The sequence below is a fragment of the Xiphophorus maculatus genome, chromosome 17 (genome assembly GCF_002775205.1).
Source record: "Xiphophorus maculatus strain JP 163 A chromosome 17, X_maculatus-5.0-male, whole genome shotgun sequence".
Taxonomy (NCBI): Eukaryota; Metazoa; Chordata; class Actinopteri; order Cyprinodontiformes; family Poeciliidae; genus Xiphophorus; species Xiphophorus maculatus.
The window spans coordinates 2,770,933-2,787,032 of NC_036459.1; the positions used below are offsets into that span (position 1 = coordinate 2,770,933).

The 16,100-nt window shown below is 36.5% G+C and overlaps 1 protein-coding gene across 19 annotated transcripts in view; it reads left to right on the plus strand.

Annotated features, from left to right (window-relative positions):
* celf2 (CUGBP Elav-like family member 2) overlaps positions 1 to 9,988 on the plus strand; it is a 210,299-nt gene extending 200,311 nt beyond the window's left edge. For 18 of the 19 annotated variants that reach the window (XM_023350405.1, XM_023350410.1, XM_023350408.1 and 15 more), the window contains 2 exons: positions 958 to 1,101; positions 2,407 to 9,988. In XM_023350405.1, coding sequence (XP_023206173.1) covers positions 958 to 1,101; positions 2,407 to 2,534 — 272 coding nt within the window. In that variant the 3' untranslated portion in view covers positions 2,535 to 9,988. The remainder of the gene's footprint in view (positions 1 to 957; positions 1,102 to 2,406) is intronic. The other variant, XM_023350406.1, reaches the window with a different exon arrangement.
* The last annotated feature ends 6,112 nt before the right edge of the window (positions 9,989 to 16,100 follow it).

Genomic DNA, 16,100 nt, shown 5'->3' on the forward strand with positions numbered 1-16,100 from the left:
AACATGAAGGAAATGCTGTTTGTGATTTAATCAGGTTTCATTTGCTCTGATGTGGTAAACTTTACTTCAGGCGACTTAGAATTAAATTTATTTGACAAAGACAAAGTTTTAGCTCTTTTCCAAGCAAAAGTAACAAGCTAAGAAAAATCTTACTTTGACCATTATTATTACAGTGATGGTTTTTGGTTCAAAACATATCAAATGTGATTTTCTGCTATGATTTCATGACTAGATTTCTGGATAAAAAATTGTTTCATTGCAACCAGTTAATATCTTTTCCAGTTGCTCCAAATTGCCATTTTGTGGTATAAATTTTTAATTACCGCTTTAAAATTGGAAAAGAAAACATCTCAAATTGTGCTTCTACGATGTGCCACCTGTAATACAACCTGGCAGCTGGAATTACATTTAAAAAGCCTTTGACAACAGACCTGAATACGAATCAGATGATGAAATGTGTAGTAAAAACAAACACCAGCCTGGATGCCGTTTGTTGTGCCCCCTCTTCTTTCAGCACGAGAACTGTGAAGAAGCTGCCTGTATTTACCTGGAGTTCAAAACCCTTCAGGGAAACAAAGACATGGCGGCTTCACTTAGCCGTGGAGAGCGAACGAAATGCTTCTGAGAGATCTGACCTACTACAACTATTAGGCTGGCATCGATAAGAGGCTTGGGGAACCCGTGACCCCTCTTAAGAGAGACAACATGCAGCTGAAAGAATGAATAAAAAGCCCCATCCTTTGTTTGTAGCAAGCCAAAACACAATTATTAAAAATGAAAAGCTTTCAACATTTCTGGGTTTTGTTTGGAAGCGGCGGTAAACCCAAGGCCAGCACACGTTGTGCCAAGCGTTGTGTTTGAGCTGCGTTCCTATAATGACAGCCGGTTTCCACTGAGCTCGATGTGAACAGCGTGACCCCATCCTGACCTTTGCTGTCGCGCCTTCCTTCCCTCCAGGGCCTGAAGGTGCCAACCTCTTCATCTACCACCTGCCCCAGGAGTTCGGAGACCAGGATTTACTGCAGATGTTCATGCCTTTCGGAAACGTGGTCTCCGCCAAAGTCTTCATCGACAAACAGACAAACCTTAGCAAGTGCTTTGGTACATTTACTTGTTCTTCTATTGTCTTTATAACCTGGCAGCTAATCAGTCAATGATTATAATCGAAGACTATATCAACAAAATAAGCAAAATTTAAATGCTAATTAAACCCAAACAATGCTTCACACAGAAAAAACACGTTTTTATTAGATAAGGTTACAGTTACATCCTATGGGAGTGTTGAATATTGATTTGTTTTTTTATTAGCATTGTAATGTACAGTAGGTGGCTATAGTTAGCCAAATAAATCAATTACTGAGGAACAAAAACAACTATTATTATCATTATCATCAATCACTGGGCATATTTTGTTTACGCTTTCTAAAGTGTAACAGAAATTATAGAAGCAAACAGTTGACTGTGTGCTAGCAGTTAGCTAGCACACAGTGTAGTGTCAGCAGTATATCATTGTATATTGACAAAATAAGCAACATTTAGATGCTAACTAATACCAAATAATGCATCACACAGAAAACAGGTTTGTAATCATAATAAATGTGATTTAATTGCAGCTATACTCAACGCACAAATATTAATTTTTGTTTAACCTTTCTAAAGTGTAACAGAAATGCTAGCTAGCTAAGCTACCAGTTAGCTATCACAGCGTGCAGACTTAGGTATCCAAGCTAGCTATGCTAGCAAGTCAGTTTAACACATTTCAGAGTTTAACAATCCCGCTTTGTGTTTTTTGGTTTTAAGGGACTACATACTGTAGCGTTATGAATATAGATTTTGATTTGGAAAGTCGAAGGTTTCTCACTATTTTATGAAATAGTTAAAAGAGAACGTAACGGTTAGCGGTAGCTGAAGTGAAAAACTGTTTTATCGATTTATTCAGTCATAAATTAAACTTTTGTTTAGTGTTTCAATTCAAAAATGTTGACCAAAACTGCTAATAGCAGTTAGCTAACAAAACAACTAGCAAATTCCTTTTGAACAAAGTAAGCTATTACCTTCAGGTTGTGCAGATTTATTTAAAAGCTATTATATTTAGTCATATTTATGTTTTTAAAGAACTCAGTTGTTGAAGAGGAATGTTTGTACAATAGCAGATTGTTTCCAGTATTGCATATAATTAGCCTCTATTGAAAACTGTTTTAGTATCAAAACCTTGAATTTTTAGGGATTCTGCACAAATAAAGATAACGTTACCCATTAGTAAAACTTTAAAGATCTTTTTTTAGAGTTTCATTGATCATTTTGTTCTTGCAACACGGCAGAAAGAAGTAGAGTATGTAACAAAACGCTCAGTTCTCTGTTTGCCTCAACGCCACGTCGATCAAATGTCGCCGTTTTTTCCCGCAGGCTTCGTCAGCTACGACAATCCCGTGTCGGCACAGGCAGCCATTCAGGCCATGAACGGCTTCCAGATCGGCATGAAGCGGCTGAAGGTGCAGCTGAAGCGCTCCAAGAACGACAGCAAACCTTACTGATCTTAGCACTAGGTCTGTCCGCTCCCCCAGTTAGCACTGCTAGGGTAAGTCTCCCTCCCCCCATTTAAAAAAGAGCAAAAGTAATGGTTAAAAAAAGTTTATTGAAAATAAAGCGAGCCATGGCCTCCTGGGGACTGGGGGAGGGTCGGGGTGAGCAGAGGGATTGTGGGAGGTAGGGGGAGATGACCTACAACCACCTGAGGGAGACGCACTTTCCTTGGTTATTTTTGAAGATTTCTATGTAAGCCTTCAACTATTATTATTTATTACAGCTTTTGACACACATGAACACTTCCATTTCTGCCATTACTTTGTGCAATCTACTTTTCTTTCTCTTTGGAAGAAAGTTGTTTTTTTTAAAGAATAGTTTCTTTAAACTTTAATTTTATTCTTTTACATTGATTATTTATACATTTATAAAGACTAGTTTGAGTGGAAAGTTGAGACAAAGGAGCCATGGTACCATAATTTTCTTTAGTTTTCTGTTTTGAACTTGAAGGCTGTGATGGGTTCATTTTTCAAAATTTTCTCTTTTTTTAACGCGCTCGCCAATATGCACATTCGCCCTTTGACCTCCACGGTGTTGGTTGCAGGCCGCCGCTGCTTCTCAGAAAAACCCCTTGATGCCTGCTGGCAACCCGGGAGCAAAGGCTGCAAAACATTCGTGGCCTCTTAACTGTAAAGTTACACTCTACCACCACCAAGAAGACAAAAAAAACACAAAATCCAGCTAAACATGGTCATTTATGTACAAATACAGTTTTTCTTATTTCACAGAAATTTAAAAAAATTGTTCTTACTTTCTGGGTCGGATCACATTGGTCTTTTATGTGAACAGATTATAACAGCATGTAGATTTGAAAAAAAATAAATTAAATCCAGAATTTGTGGAAGGAAATAATAGTACTACAAAAATAAGTTTATGGGTTAAAGGGGCGGGTATCTGAAAATACTTGAGGTTTGTTGACAGATTAAAAAAATAATTCAAAGTACAGTAAAGCCACAGGCCTGTAAATTTTATTTGTAAAAAAGCAGTTCTATTTTTATACAACATTTTTACTGCCTCAGATGAAGAAAAAATGATTTTATTTATTGCCTATCGTTAAGTTATTGGACTCCGATAAAGTAAACAGCATCGCTCAACTCGACCCTGTGGAGAAACCTGCTGGAGTTCTCCGGTGTTTTTCCTTTTTTAAAATCCTTTCACGCGAGTGTTTGTTTTTGTTTTTCTTTATGTTTTGTGCAGAAACATGGTGACAGATTTCATAAGCCCTCCCACAACCCGCCTGTCTCTGTGACCTTCATCCATCGTTACGTTTTACAATCCGTACTTCTCCATTTGTCCTCTTCGATTCCGTTAGGGTTGTTTTAAACGTTTAATTTTTACGTGTTTTTGTCTGTCTGTCTGTCTGTCCCCCCTCCCGTCTGTAAAATTTAAAATACATTTTTAAAACAGAAGGAAATTGATAAAAAATAAAATATCGCTGCCCAAACAACACCATCCATCTGGGACGTGATGGATACGGCTTTGGGTGTGAATGTGCGTTGTTGCTCGTAAATGTAGATCTATAACATTAATGTCAGTTTTCTAGTATGTAAAGAAATGTAAAATTAATGCTAAATCTGCTTATGAAACCAGTGTGTTGTGTTGCTGTTTACCGGTTTGTTTGTTGTTTGTTGTTGACTTTTGGTTTGGTTTTCTTTGGAAGATGATGCTGTTGTGGTGTGCTGCTCTGGCTCTCTGTGTGTAACTCTCTCCTCTCCCGTTTTTTCTTTCCCCCTTTTAGAACAACCCATCTCCATGCCTGTTAGTTCATCGTTTGCCTAGCATGTCTTCGTGGCGTCCAAAAAAAACAAACAAAAAAACTTTAAACAAAAAAACAAACAAAAAAAGTGTCCTCTTCCTCCTACCCCGTCATTGTTTCTCTGATGTCTTTTCCGAGCTCACCTGATCATAACCTGGTTCTCCTCCACCGCTGCCTACTGATCTTTTCAGCTTTTAGCTTTTTGGACTTTTAAATATCAGTTTTATGTTTTGGTTTTGTGTTTCTTTTTCTTTTCTTTTTTTTGTTTTTTGCATGTGACCTCATTTGGATTTTAGGGAGGCGTGGGTAAGAAAATAAATTAATGTGAAAAAGATAAAGCTGCATTCATATGAAATTTAACTAGAAAGACTGAGATTTTTATGAACAAATGTTCTTTTTGAGGTAAAAAAAATGACAACCTGTGGTTAAAAAAGTGATTTCCATTCTTTATGTGATTTTTTCTTTCCTTCTTTCATTTTAACGTAAACTTGAAAGTTCACTACAGGAATTGGCGCTTCATCTTGCTTCTGGTTGCAGACGGAAAAACAAAAAAAGCAGCACCAGAAGCAGTTGGTGCCAGTTTCTCTGAGAAATAAGACTACTTCCACACAGTTTTAATAAAAACTGTCTGATCAATATTAGACTCTCTCAGAGCTCTCTAATGGTTTTTACATTTTTCAGGCAGTGTAAAGTTTTTTGATAAGGCCATTTTAAGTGGCTCTGTTTCTCATTCAAAGTCTATATATAGAACCACTTTTTTCTAGAGTAGTTTAAAGGTAAAAAAAATAAAAAATAAAAAAGGACATTTGCCCTGTTTGGGGGGGAGAAATGCTACCTACTTGTGTCACCTTTTGCTGAACTGACTCACAGATAGACAATCCGTGGTTTTAAATGCACATGATGAAATTACCTATATTTTCTACTGTTTAAATGTATAGAGGAAAAAAACTACGATACCTGTAACCCACGTTAACGTCGGTGCTTCTTGTGAGTTTAGTTGTGGTTTCATCACAAGTCTAACGGTCTTAAATGTCTCATGTTTTCTCAAGAGAAGACAAAAAAAATCAGTTTACTTGAACAATAGACAAAGCCTTTCATATTACTATAATAGTTAATTTGTTTTTTTATTTTATTTTTAAGGAGTCCCTATTTGCTAAATCTCTTGTTGGTTAATTAGCTATATAAAATTCCTAAAAATATATATAAATATAAATATATCTATAAATATATATATATATATAAAATGTCAGCTCGTGAAGCATCAATGTCATTATTATTTTATTTCTCTCGTGGGAAACAATATTTAGATGTGTTGTTCAGCAAAATGTCTTATAAGGAAAAAAAGACAAGATCAGTGGAGTTTAGTGCCAAATCCTGGAGGTACTTCCTGCCTAGCGCGTCAGTGTATTTCTTGTGAAATAATTTGATAACATGGGTATTTTATTATAAGTGTTTTGTATGGATCCCTCATATTTAAAGTATAGATTTAAAAAAAGAGTTTGTTAACTTGCTATTCTGTGGTCTTGTTGCCTGACAATGTCATGTTTGCTTTTTTCTTTGTAAAGATGTAAAAAGTGCCCATGTGTCATATAAATATATATAAATATATCTATACACACATATGCACACATGGACACACAAACACTCTCCTGCAGACCTCACAGTTTACTTTTTAAATGTGCATGAGAGCCCCTGAGCGTGAAATCCTCTTCAGCAACCGCTGCTACCCAACAACAACACACACACACACACACATACACACACACACACACACACACACTCATCACTTTAATATTTTTAGCCACTGTACCGCTGTTTGAGTCATGAAAGCCTTACCACAAATCTTTGCACTCCTGTTCTCTCTGTTTTTATTAGCATCTCTCGCGCTCAGACGCAAACGTCAGGCTTCGCCGCGCTTTCTCTCCCAGCTGAAAATATTAAAGCGAGAGTCGTACGCGAAGCCTTATTTCTCTAAATCCCGTCTAATCCCTTATTGTTAAGTTCAAAAACCTTTCAGAGTCGTTTGTATCTGATGGCGAATCGTTACTGTTTATCACCTCCGAGGAGCGAAACGCTTTCATGATGTAAGCACAGGGCAAGACTCGTTCATTCAGCCTCAGTCTGTTTAGGAAAAAGCACACGTCGCCGTCGGTCCGTCCGTCGGGTCGGCCGGCCGGCGGGCGGGAAGGAGGCGGGACGCTCCGGATCTGCTGCTGAACTCTTATTTATTTATTTTGTCTCATCGTGTAAGGGGCCAAAATCATGTATAGATGCCAAAGTGTGTTATTGACATTCACATAGTCGAGCCGTTTACATGGCACAGTGTTGTCAGTCTATTCAACTGCCCCTCCCTGAAAGCCTCGTTTACGGTCTGCAAAAAAGACAAAAAAAAAGGCAGCATTATTTTCTACAGAAGCTCACCAGTCGCCTTAACCAGGGAGAGTCGCACCAGTGTTATAAAGGTAGAGGATGTTGTGCCAAGTCCAGGTTCAGTTCTGTGTGCCGTTAACGCCCCATCTGTTTGGGCTTCCTCCATTTCGTCCCGCGCTCTTCTCCGGGTTGTTGTCTCCCAGGCTAACCGAGGTTATTAGAAACAGGAGGAGCATCTTATTGGAACGGCGACGGGGGAAATAAAAAGCTTGTTGGCTTAAGAGGAAGAGGTCGCGTCTGCAGGTCCACACAGGAAAAAACAACCGGAGCCGAGATGAAGGCAGCGCCGCTTTCATTAGACGCTCGACACCAAACCGAAATGTTATTTCTCTGATTGTGGAACTTTAATGCTGCATACGTCAAAAGTGGAGAAAGAAACAGCCATAACTACACATTTAACAGCCAGAACATTTAGGAACCAACAGAGGAATATTTGTGTGCAGTGGACCTAAAAAGTTTACACACCCGTTAAAACGCATCTTTCTCACGATTATTTATCGGATTAGACGCATCGGACCTTTTGGCCAGAACACAGGTCGTCCGATATCTGGGAAAATTAATACAGTTTTATGCATTTTGGCCTTTAATCCACCTAAATATTATTATTTATGGAAACTCCAACCAAAGTGTAAGAAAACAGTTTATGTCTTCTTAAATCTAAAAGTTTTAGATTCTCTCAATTTATCCTCACTTTCTTTGACACGATTCCTAATCAACATCGTCTTTATATTCAACTTTGGTCATTGAAAGTAATTCAATCTGTCCACACAAGTGAACTTCCTGCCGCCATATTTGATCTGTAACAGGAAGTCATTTTGTTTTGAAGGATTCTGATTGGCTGGTTTTAGCTTTGCGCTGCACTGCCCCCTATGTGTTTGGTATGTTTACAGCATCATGAGTACGATACTTTTTAAAACAAAGTGGTGGAGATATTTGTTTATGGTACAACTGGCAGCAATCTCCTGCATCGTTTATTTATTTATGGTACAAAAAGTCGGGATAAGCTTCGACAAATTTAGCAACAATGCCTTGGAGGGCTCCAAAACAGATGTAAGATTATTTGTTTTGGTTTGAAAATATCATAAGTTGAACTGAAAAACAGTGTCATGGTTTTATGTTGGGGGTTTTTTCAGCTCACGCTGGGTGGACAAGGTGGAGGGAATCAGGACCCGTCCCAAATAGATATCAAACCTTCAGTATTCTGGTAGAAAGCTGAAGACAAACAACTTCAGTTTTTAGCAGGACGACACTCTCCAAGCGTCCAAATTAACAAAATAATGAGGAAAAGGCCAGAATCCAGACCTGAATCTGATTCCTTCCCAATCTGACAGATCTGGGTTGTTTTCCCTCCTGATAGTCCGATTGATTCGGTTCGACTGGGAACCAAAACTGCATCATTTTAGTCAAACCAAGCTGTTCCCCTCCAGGTCTGTGGGGGCGCTGCACCAAGGCGTATAATTTCAACTTCATTGTCGTACGACTTTATTCTTAGAATATTATTTTAGTCTTGCGATATGATTTCTTTTCTGGTAATATTACTAGTTTATTCTCATAATATGAATATTCTCATGTTATTTCAATTTCATTTACACCTTATTCTTGTAAAATGACTTTTCTTATATTATTACGACTTTATCCTCATAGTGACTTTAATCTTGTAATACGAGTATTTTTGTGTTATTCTGACTTCCTTGGTCCTCTTGGCGTTCACATGTGAGTTCACCTCAACTGAACCAAACTGAGGTTTGTAGGTGGAGCAGAGTTTCCTGCTCATTCGAACTCGAGTTTGATTAAAGCGGACTAAACAAAAGAAAATTTCCGAGTCAATTGTTCTACGTTAGCCGATAAATCGGTCATTCTTAATCAGAAAAACCTTCCATTTTAAGGTGGTGTGTAAACTTTTTATATCCTCTGTACAACTCCATATTTCACTCTCACTTCTTTCTTGCACAGTATTTTTTCATTTAAACGCAGATGCTAGATGTTAAAGACCTGTAAAAGTCCAAAAATGATATTTTGCGCTGCCAAATTGCACCAACTTGCACACAGCCCGACGTGGCGCAGCGTTAGCTCGAAGCATCTCGCCTTTGGAAGCACAAGAAGCCGAGTTTCTGTGGAGCGGCTCACCTCAGGGGCTGTCATCGCCAACGCTCGTTGTAATCTTTCTATCTCGTCACTGTTCACTTCTCTGTTCTCCTTCTTTCTTAATTATCTTAAGTGCTATTTATCAAATACTGAAATCTGAAAGGACAAAAAAAATCGAACTTGTTGTTTCTTTGCATTATGGCTTATGTCAAGTTTTTTGAGGAGAAAAATGTTTTGTGTGTTCTCTTTCCGTGGCGTAAAAACAGAGCTTGTTGTCTGTAAAGAAAAAAAACTACAAAAATTTACCAAAAAAATCAGATTTTTGTTGTTGCTGTTGTTGCTTTTGTTAATTTTGACTCAAAATGGTTTTCAGTAGTTTCAGAGTTATTGTCTTGAGAGAAGCCAAAGTCAATGCATTTCAGTGGATCCTGTAAGCGTGATGTATGTTTGTTTGACAACACTTGGAAATCTGTCACTGGATGGGATTTAAAAAGTACAAAAAATGCAGGCTTTCCTATTTCTACAACTGATTGTACTTATGCATTTTGTACCAGTGGAATTTTTTATACTGGAGATTAAAGGATACAACAAAAAAATCTTAGAAAAACGCTGTCTGGCCTGGTGATGTGGCCTGACCCGACTGGTCCCCGAGTATGATTTCTAGCTGGCATCAAGAACGTTGGCTTTTGATATAAGATTTTCTAAAAGATCTTTGGCTTTATTTCTTTCACTTCTTTTTCCTCACTTTAATGTTTTTTTCTTTTTCAAAAGAGGAGGGTAGGTGAGTGTCAGACCTTTCATTTTACTTATTAGTAGTTCTAGCAAGTTTGTCTATACAACAGCAGTAAGTTTCATTTGACTTCTGTATTGTCGTCTACACCATAAGACAATTATAGAAAAAGAAAGAATAGAAGTATTTAGTCACCTTCAGTGGATTAATGTATTAGTTTAATAAAGAGATCAACTAATTAGAAACCTTTTGCTTTTAGCTGTTTAGAGTTTTTCCGGTTTCTCTGTCCTTCTCTGTGAACTAACTGTGTAGCTGAAGCAGTCAGAATTATTTTTGTAAACGTATGTTCTTGTGTGATGCAGTTTTTTGCTTCTGTCTCCTATATTAAACCATTTTTCCTAATACTTGTCTCTCTCTGTGTTGTTATGTTCCAGTGGCCGTCTGATGTTGTACCGTTTCATCTTCCGTTTCTTTCTCTCTCTTCCTTCCTTGCTCTCGCTCATTCTGTCGTTCCTCCCACCTGTTTTCTGTGTTTTCTGTTTGGACCACATAGTTAAGTTGACTCCATCCTCAATGACAACTCACTATGCTGTTCTCACTAAACATAGTAAATATACATCGAACCGTTTGCATGTATATTACTGTGTAGCCCAAGCTGCTGCGCGACAGTCAGAAAAAACATGTTATTGTATCGGTTCATCTAGATGGAAGAAAACTTAGGATGGGCGTAGAAAACAACTCACTTTCTCAGCATGAAGGTATAATTTGTCATTTTGGGAAATGCACTATAAAACAGGATAAACTTTAATATATTTTCTATCATTAAAATCCGTTAAAACTCTGAAACATGCACAGTAAGTGGAAGAATTGTTGATTTTGAACTGAACTGCTGTTAGCACCAAACATGCTAGCATTAGCTGGAACATTTTAGTGGGAGTCCATCTTAAACTGAGATGATTAAAACCAGTACAACCAGTAATGTCTATGGTTTCAAAAACATTGTCATATTGATCTGCATTTGGCAAAAAAAATTATTCATTTTTTCATTTATTGTTCAGTATAGATATCCGAGTAGCTAGCACACTGACTATGTAGCTAAAGTAGCTACACCAATTTAAAAAAATTTAAAGATTAATTGATTCAAGTTTTTTGCTAAATTGCTGCAACTGAAATTAAATATTTCTTGGTTTTTATTTGTGTTATTTTTTTGGTATTTTACTGCCAATTCTAGTTTAAATGTATTTTTATCTTATTTGTCTACCTATGATGTAATTACTGTGAAGCTCTTTGGTCAGATGAGGTTGTTGAAAATGTGCTACATAAAGAAACATTGACTTGACTAGCATGCTAACATTAGCCAGCATGATGGCTAACATTAGCCAGCATGATGGCTAACATTAGCCAGCATGATGTTAGAACCACAAATTATGTCACAAGTTTAGAAAGATCAGTTTCAAAGCCTCAAACTGATTTGACTCAAAACTTTTTTATTAGTAAATATATTCTAGTGAAGCAGCTAACATGTCAATGATTGCTAAAATGTTAGCTAGCAGGGGCTAGTTCCAACTCGCAACTGGGGTTTGCTTATAATGACAGAAATTCACTGTTGTTTTAAAGCCACAAATTCTGCATTTGACGTAAAAAATCAATATTCTGTTTATGTTTAAAAAGATTTTCAAGATGCTAACGATAGCTAACATGCTAAAGCTTCTGCATAAACCACAACGATGTAACAACCAGCAATTTATCCACTGTTGTCAGAATTATCTTAAAGCCTAGTTTGACATAAACATTAACCTTTATATGATTAAATCCACCATTTTATACACAGTCAGATTTTTTTATAGATTAGAAAACATTTCTCTATGACCTAAAAGTGAACGTTTAAACTAAACAGACTTACTTACCTGTAGGTAATTGTTTTTTCCTTCAGTATTTACTGAGAATGTTTGATGAGTTTGTTTCTTAGTTTTGTTTTACTTTTGAGTTGTGAAACAAGAAGTTTAGTGATTTAGTTTGTCTGAATACAAACTAGATCTATTTTACTTGAAATAACTCATATCACAAAGCTAATAAAATATGGTTCAAGAAAATTTAAGCAAGACTTGGATAAATAAATCAAAAATATAATCTTGTAAACAACAAACGTAGTTTCCGTTTCCGTCCCTCTCTGCTGTGCTGCAGCTCTGCAACCACATAAACAATAGAAAACAATGATTTCCCCAATTGTTTTTATTGGGAAGTGAAATTTACAAAAATAATTACTGATCGGAAAATAAATTGTTGCACATCTTTAAATAAATGTTTATTGTTAGATTTCTGCCTGTTATGTTTTAGATAAACTGGTGTATTTCCCAAAGTTTTGAAATATACCTTCAAATAGTAACTTTTAATCTTCCTACGTCCATCACATTGATCTGCTTTGCATCGGATCATTGGTTATTGATATTGTAAATATTTCCTGTGCTGTCCGCTGTCCTGGGCGAGACGTGTCCACTGTCTGTCCAATCTGTGTCCAATCCACTCCGTGCTGTCTCACCGTCACAACTGCATCCCCAGTAGAGAAGGAAGAGGAAAGAGAAGTCAAAGGTCAAGGGTTTTCACCTTTCACTCGCAGAAACTGAACAGACCTGCCTGCTTTAAAAACAAAACCAGAAGCTTAAAGCGGTTTTAAATTCTGTCTTCATAACAGACACACACATAAAGGCAGAGTAGTTTCTCATCACTGCTCCGCCCGCCTGCTGTGTTATTAAATATTGATTCTGCATTTCATTTTTAGCTGTGGATCCAACCTTTGGGCAGATACAGGCCTTTAATACGAGACAATATCTGCAGAAAAAAACTCCAATTTTTCCTCTTTATTCAAGTCGAACTTTAAAATGAATCTAGATGAGAATGTTTTACATCGCTGGGCGTCAGGATGCCGAGTTTCTGCTGCTTTCAGGATCCATGAGGACTTCAGGTAGGTTCACCACCAACGATCGACTATCACAAATATCAACCATATTCTAATTACTTTTGCATTTAAATGCTAATTTAATGACATCAGTTTTACTTATTTGAATAAAAAAAAACTCAAAGTATTTTAAAATACAGGTTGCAGCCATTAGATTCAGCATATTTTAAAGCGTTTGTGTCAAATTCATTTTCATTAAGGTCCTGAATGTTCTTAAAGGGCCGGAGGCACTCTTTAACAAACGGTTAAAATATTCATAAGTAGTCATCTCTGCATTCGATAAGTTCTTATTAATATTAGATTATTATACTATATTGAGCATTTTTTCACATCCATCCCGGATTTCACAATTACTTAGATTTTTTAAAATTTTTACAATCAAAATCAGAGTCGAGTTAATTTAGAAATATTTGAAAGAAATTTTGTCATTTTTGCACTTATGTCTGATATTACATTTTACTTTATGACGATAACTTAAAAAGTAAGAAATACTGCCGCCTACAGGTGGGAGTTAGTATCGCTTAATCTAATGTTTTTCACATTTTCTGCAGAACATTTGTAACAAATCCGCAAATTTATTGATTTGCGAATTGATTATGTGAGATGTAATTTTTATCATCTGTAGCCTAAAGGACCGTATAAAAAACTACGGCGGGCCAGATTTGGCCCACAAACCTCAAGTTTGACACATTTTAGAGGGATTTTTTTTTAATGACAGACCAACAAGTAGCCTTAAAACTTATAACAAATTAACTTATAAAAATAATGTTTCAAAGAAAAACAGAAAACTCAGACATTTCTCTTCCTTTTACTATTCTTTATGTTGTCTGTCACCTAAAAAAACTAAAAGTTTGTTGTAATTTAATAAAATATGAATTAAATGAAAGGTTTGTGAATACATTCGCCAGCTTTTGCACATCAAATCAAAGTTTTGTGACTGAATCCTTTCTGTGAATGTTTTCCCTGGTCGCCACCTTTCCTCCCTCTGAAGCCGCCATCATAAAGCCTCGCGATGCTTTCACTGAATAATTCTCACAACGAACGCACCAATATTTACGGAGCTGAACTGATGCTCCAAACAAAAAGAAACTGTTTGCAAATGAAAACACCAGAGTTCAGACGGGTCGTATTTCTGCAGGTGAAAGGAAATGGAATAATGCAAATTCATCAAAGGAGGAAATAATTCACCAACTGAAAGAGGAAATAAATAAATAAAAAAATAAGTGTTGGGTTTTGAGCTAATGGAGGTTAAGAGCCAGGAGAGGAAACCAGCAGGTCCGATTATTTCCACACAAAAACGGTTCTAAAGCAACAACTGAGTCCAAATCTGAAAGAAAAATGTGCAAATTAATGTAAACATAAAATAAAATACTGAAATATAAAGAAAAAAAACATCTAGGTGAAAGTTTATAAGCATGAAGCTTACAAAACTAAACAATTAAGAAAATAATGTAGTTTATTTTAACCATGTTTAATAAATCAGTTTATGTTTTAGTTTTCTTTGCAATACTTGTGGTTTGATTGAGTAAAGATTACAACCTGCTAAATGTCATCCAGACATTTATGTATTTAGAAAATAACCAAGTTCTTCCTGTCAAAACTAAATAAAAACATGAATGTTTAATAACTAAAATCATTACTCCGACTCTGTATTAGAGGAATTGGATTTGAGTTTTGTTGTTTTCTAGCTGCTATGACGTCACCATGTACATCCTGCTTTTGCTCGCAGAAGCAACAAAGAACATTTTTAAAAGCTGTTCTTTGAATCCATCTGAAAATAAGACGAAAAATCCAAATAAAGCCCCTCTGCGGTATGCAGGTAATTAAATTATAGTGGTGATCAAAGGAAGGCCGTTTATTCTCGTTTTTTTCCTCCATATTTCCGTTTCTGTTTGCTTTGAAGAGCTGAAGTGACTCACCGGCTTTGTTCGGTGAAATACTGCTGATTTTTCTGCTTATGTAATAACTCAGCTCGCTGGCAGCAGGCAGCAAAAACACGAGAGTTCACAGCATGTGATGCAATGCTGCCATCTAGCGGCGGCGCTGCGGTACTGAAGGGAGCTCAGATCAGCTGCTCAGAACTTCCGGTCGGTGTTTAGGTTTAGGCGGAAGTGGGGGAAAGAATCGGGTTCATGCCCTGATGTGGAGAGAGTTGGGATTATAAACAGATTAGATTATTAATCAGATTACTGATCAGATTGTTGTGATCCAGCAAATATTAAAGGTTCTGGATTCACTGGAAGAACTGAACAACAGCAAACACAGAGAACATTCATCTTTTTATCCATTCATCCTGTTTTCCAGGCTCTATATTTAAACCCTGACCTCAGTAGAAATACCTGACATTAAATAATGTGAAACTTTATTAACTAGTTAAACTTTGACTAAAAACTGGACTCAGAACTCTGAGAAAGTCTCTGACCTGCTTGGAAACATGTTGGTCAGTTTATTGTTCTGCTTCACCATATCAAACATTGACCTGGTTTAACATTAAACATCAACCTTTCAGCCTTAAAATATCCTCCCTGGATACAATAAACCATTATATTTTAAATAATAGCTTATTCTCCTGAGATTCAGCTTCTGGCTCCCTGGCAGCTGATGGACGTGTTCAATAAGGGAGAACCTGTGCAGTGAACGAACGGATCAATCCAGAGTCAGATTAAATTAGATCAATCCAGAGTCAGATTAAATTAGATCAATCCAGAGTCAGATTAAATTAGATCAATCCAGAGTCAGATTAAATTAGATCGATGGTCTGCCCGAGAACAGACTGTTTATTCTGATAATCCCTTTAATTTGATTTAATTCAGTTTGTTAAATTACAACAGAAGCCATGTTTACACCGCTAAATATACCCAGAATGCCGTTCAGTTTAATATGTCAGTACTTATGAATCATCTGAGCTGAGGTGACGAGACAAAAATCCAAGACTGTTGAGGACGTTGGAAATGCGGTTCGAGCTTTTAACCAGCAGGTGGCGGTGCGACTCTGCCAACAGACGGAAGAAGAAGAACTGAACCAGTTAACAGGTGTTCTGAGTCCATCATGGTGAGTTATAAATGGATTTTAACACGTTAAAGCGGCTTATTGATTCTGTTTTATCACTTGGAAAGGTTGAAATAATTTGAGCTGAACTCCAGAATTCAAGAAACGTAATAAAAAATATCATTAATTCCACTTTAAAGTCTGATATTTCACCTGTACTGTTTAAATATAAAATATTAACAAATATTCACATTTCAATTTTTCTAACTCTTTGAAGGCCACAGTTTTTTAATTAATAACAAAAGAAAACACAATTATTTTTAATATTGTGTCAGATTGGAATGAAATGTAAGCGCTTTCAGCCTTCCAGAAATATTTTTCCACTTTAGACCTGAACAAAAAAATAAAGCAAACAATTTTTTTGTTTTGTTGACAACCATCCTTATGACTTCATGGCTTTTTATGCCCGGGTCTTGAAAACTAACTTAATTGTACTAAAGGAAGCTTTATATTCAATTAAACTTTAAACTTTATTAAGGACACAGTACCGTGGTCCATTGCAGAGAGAAAAC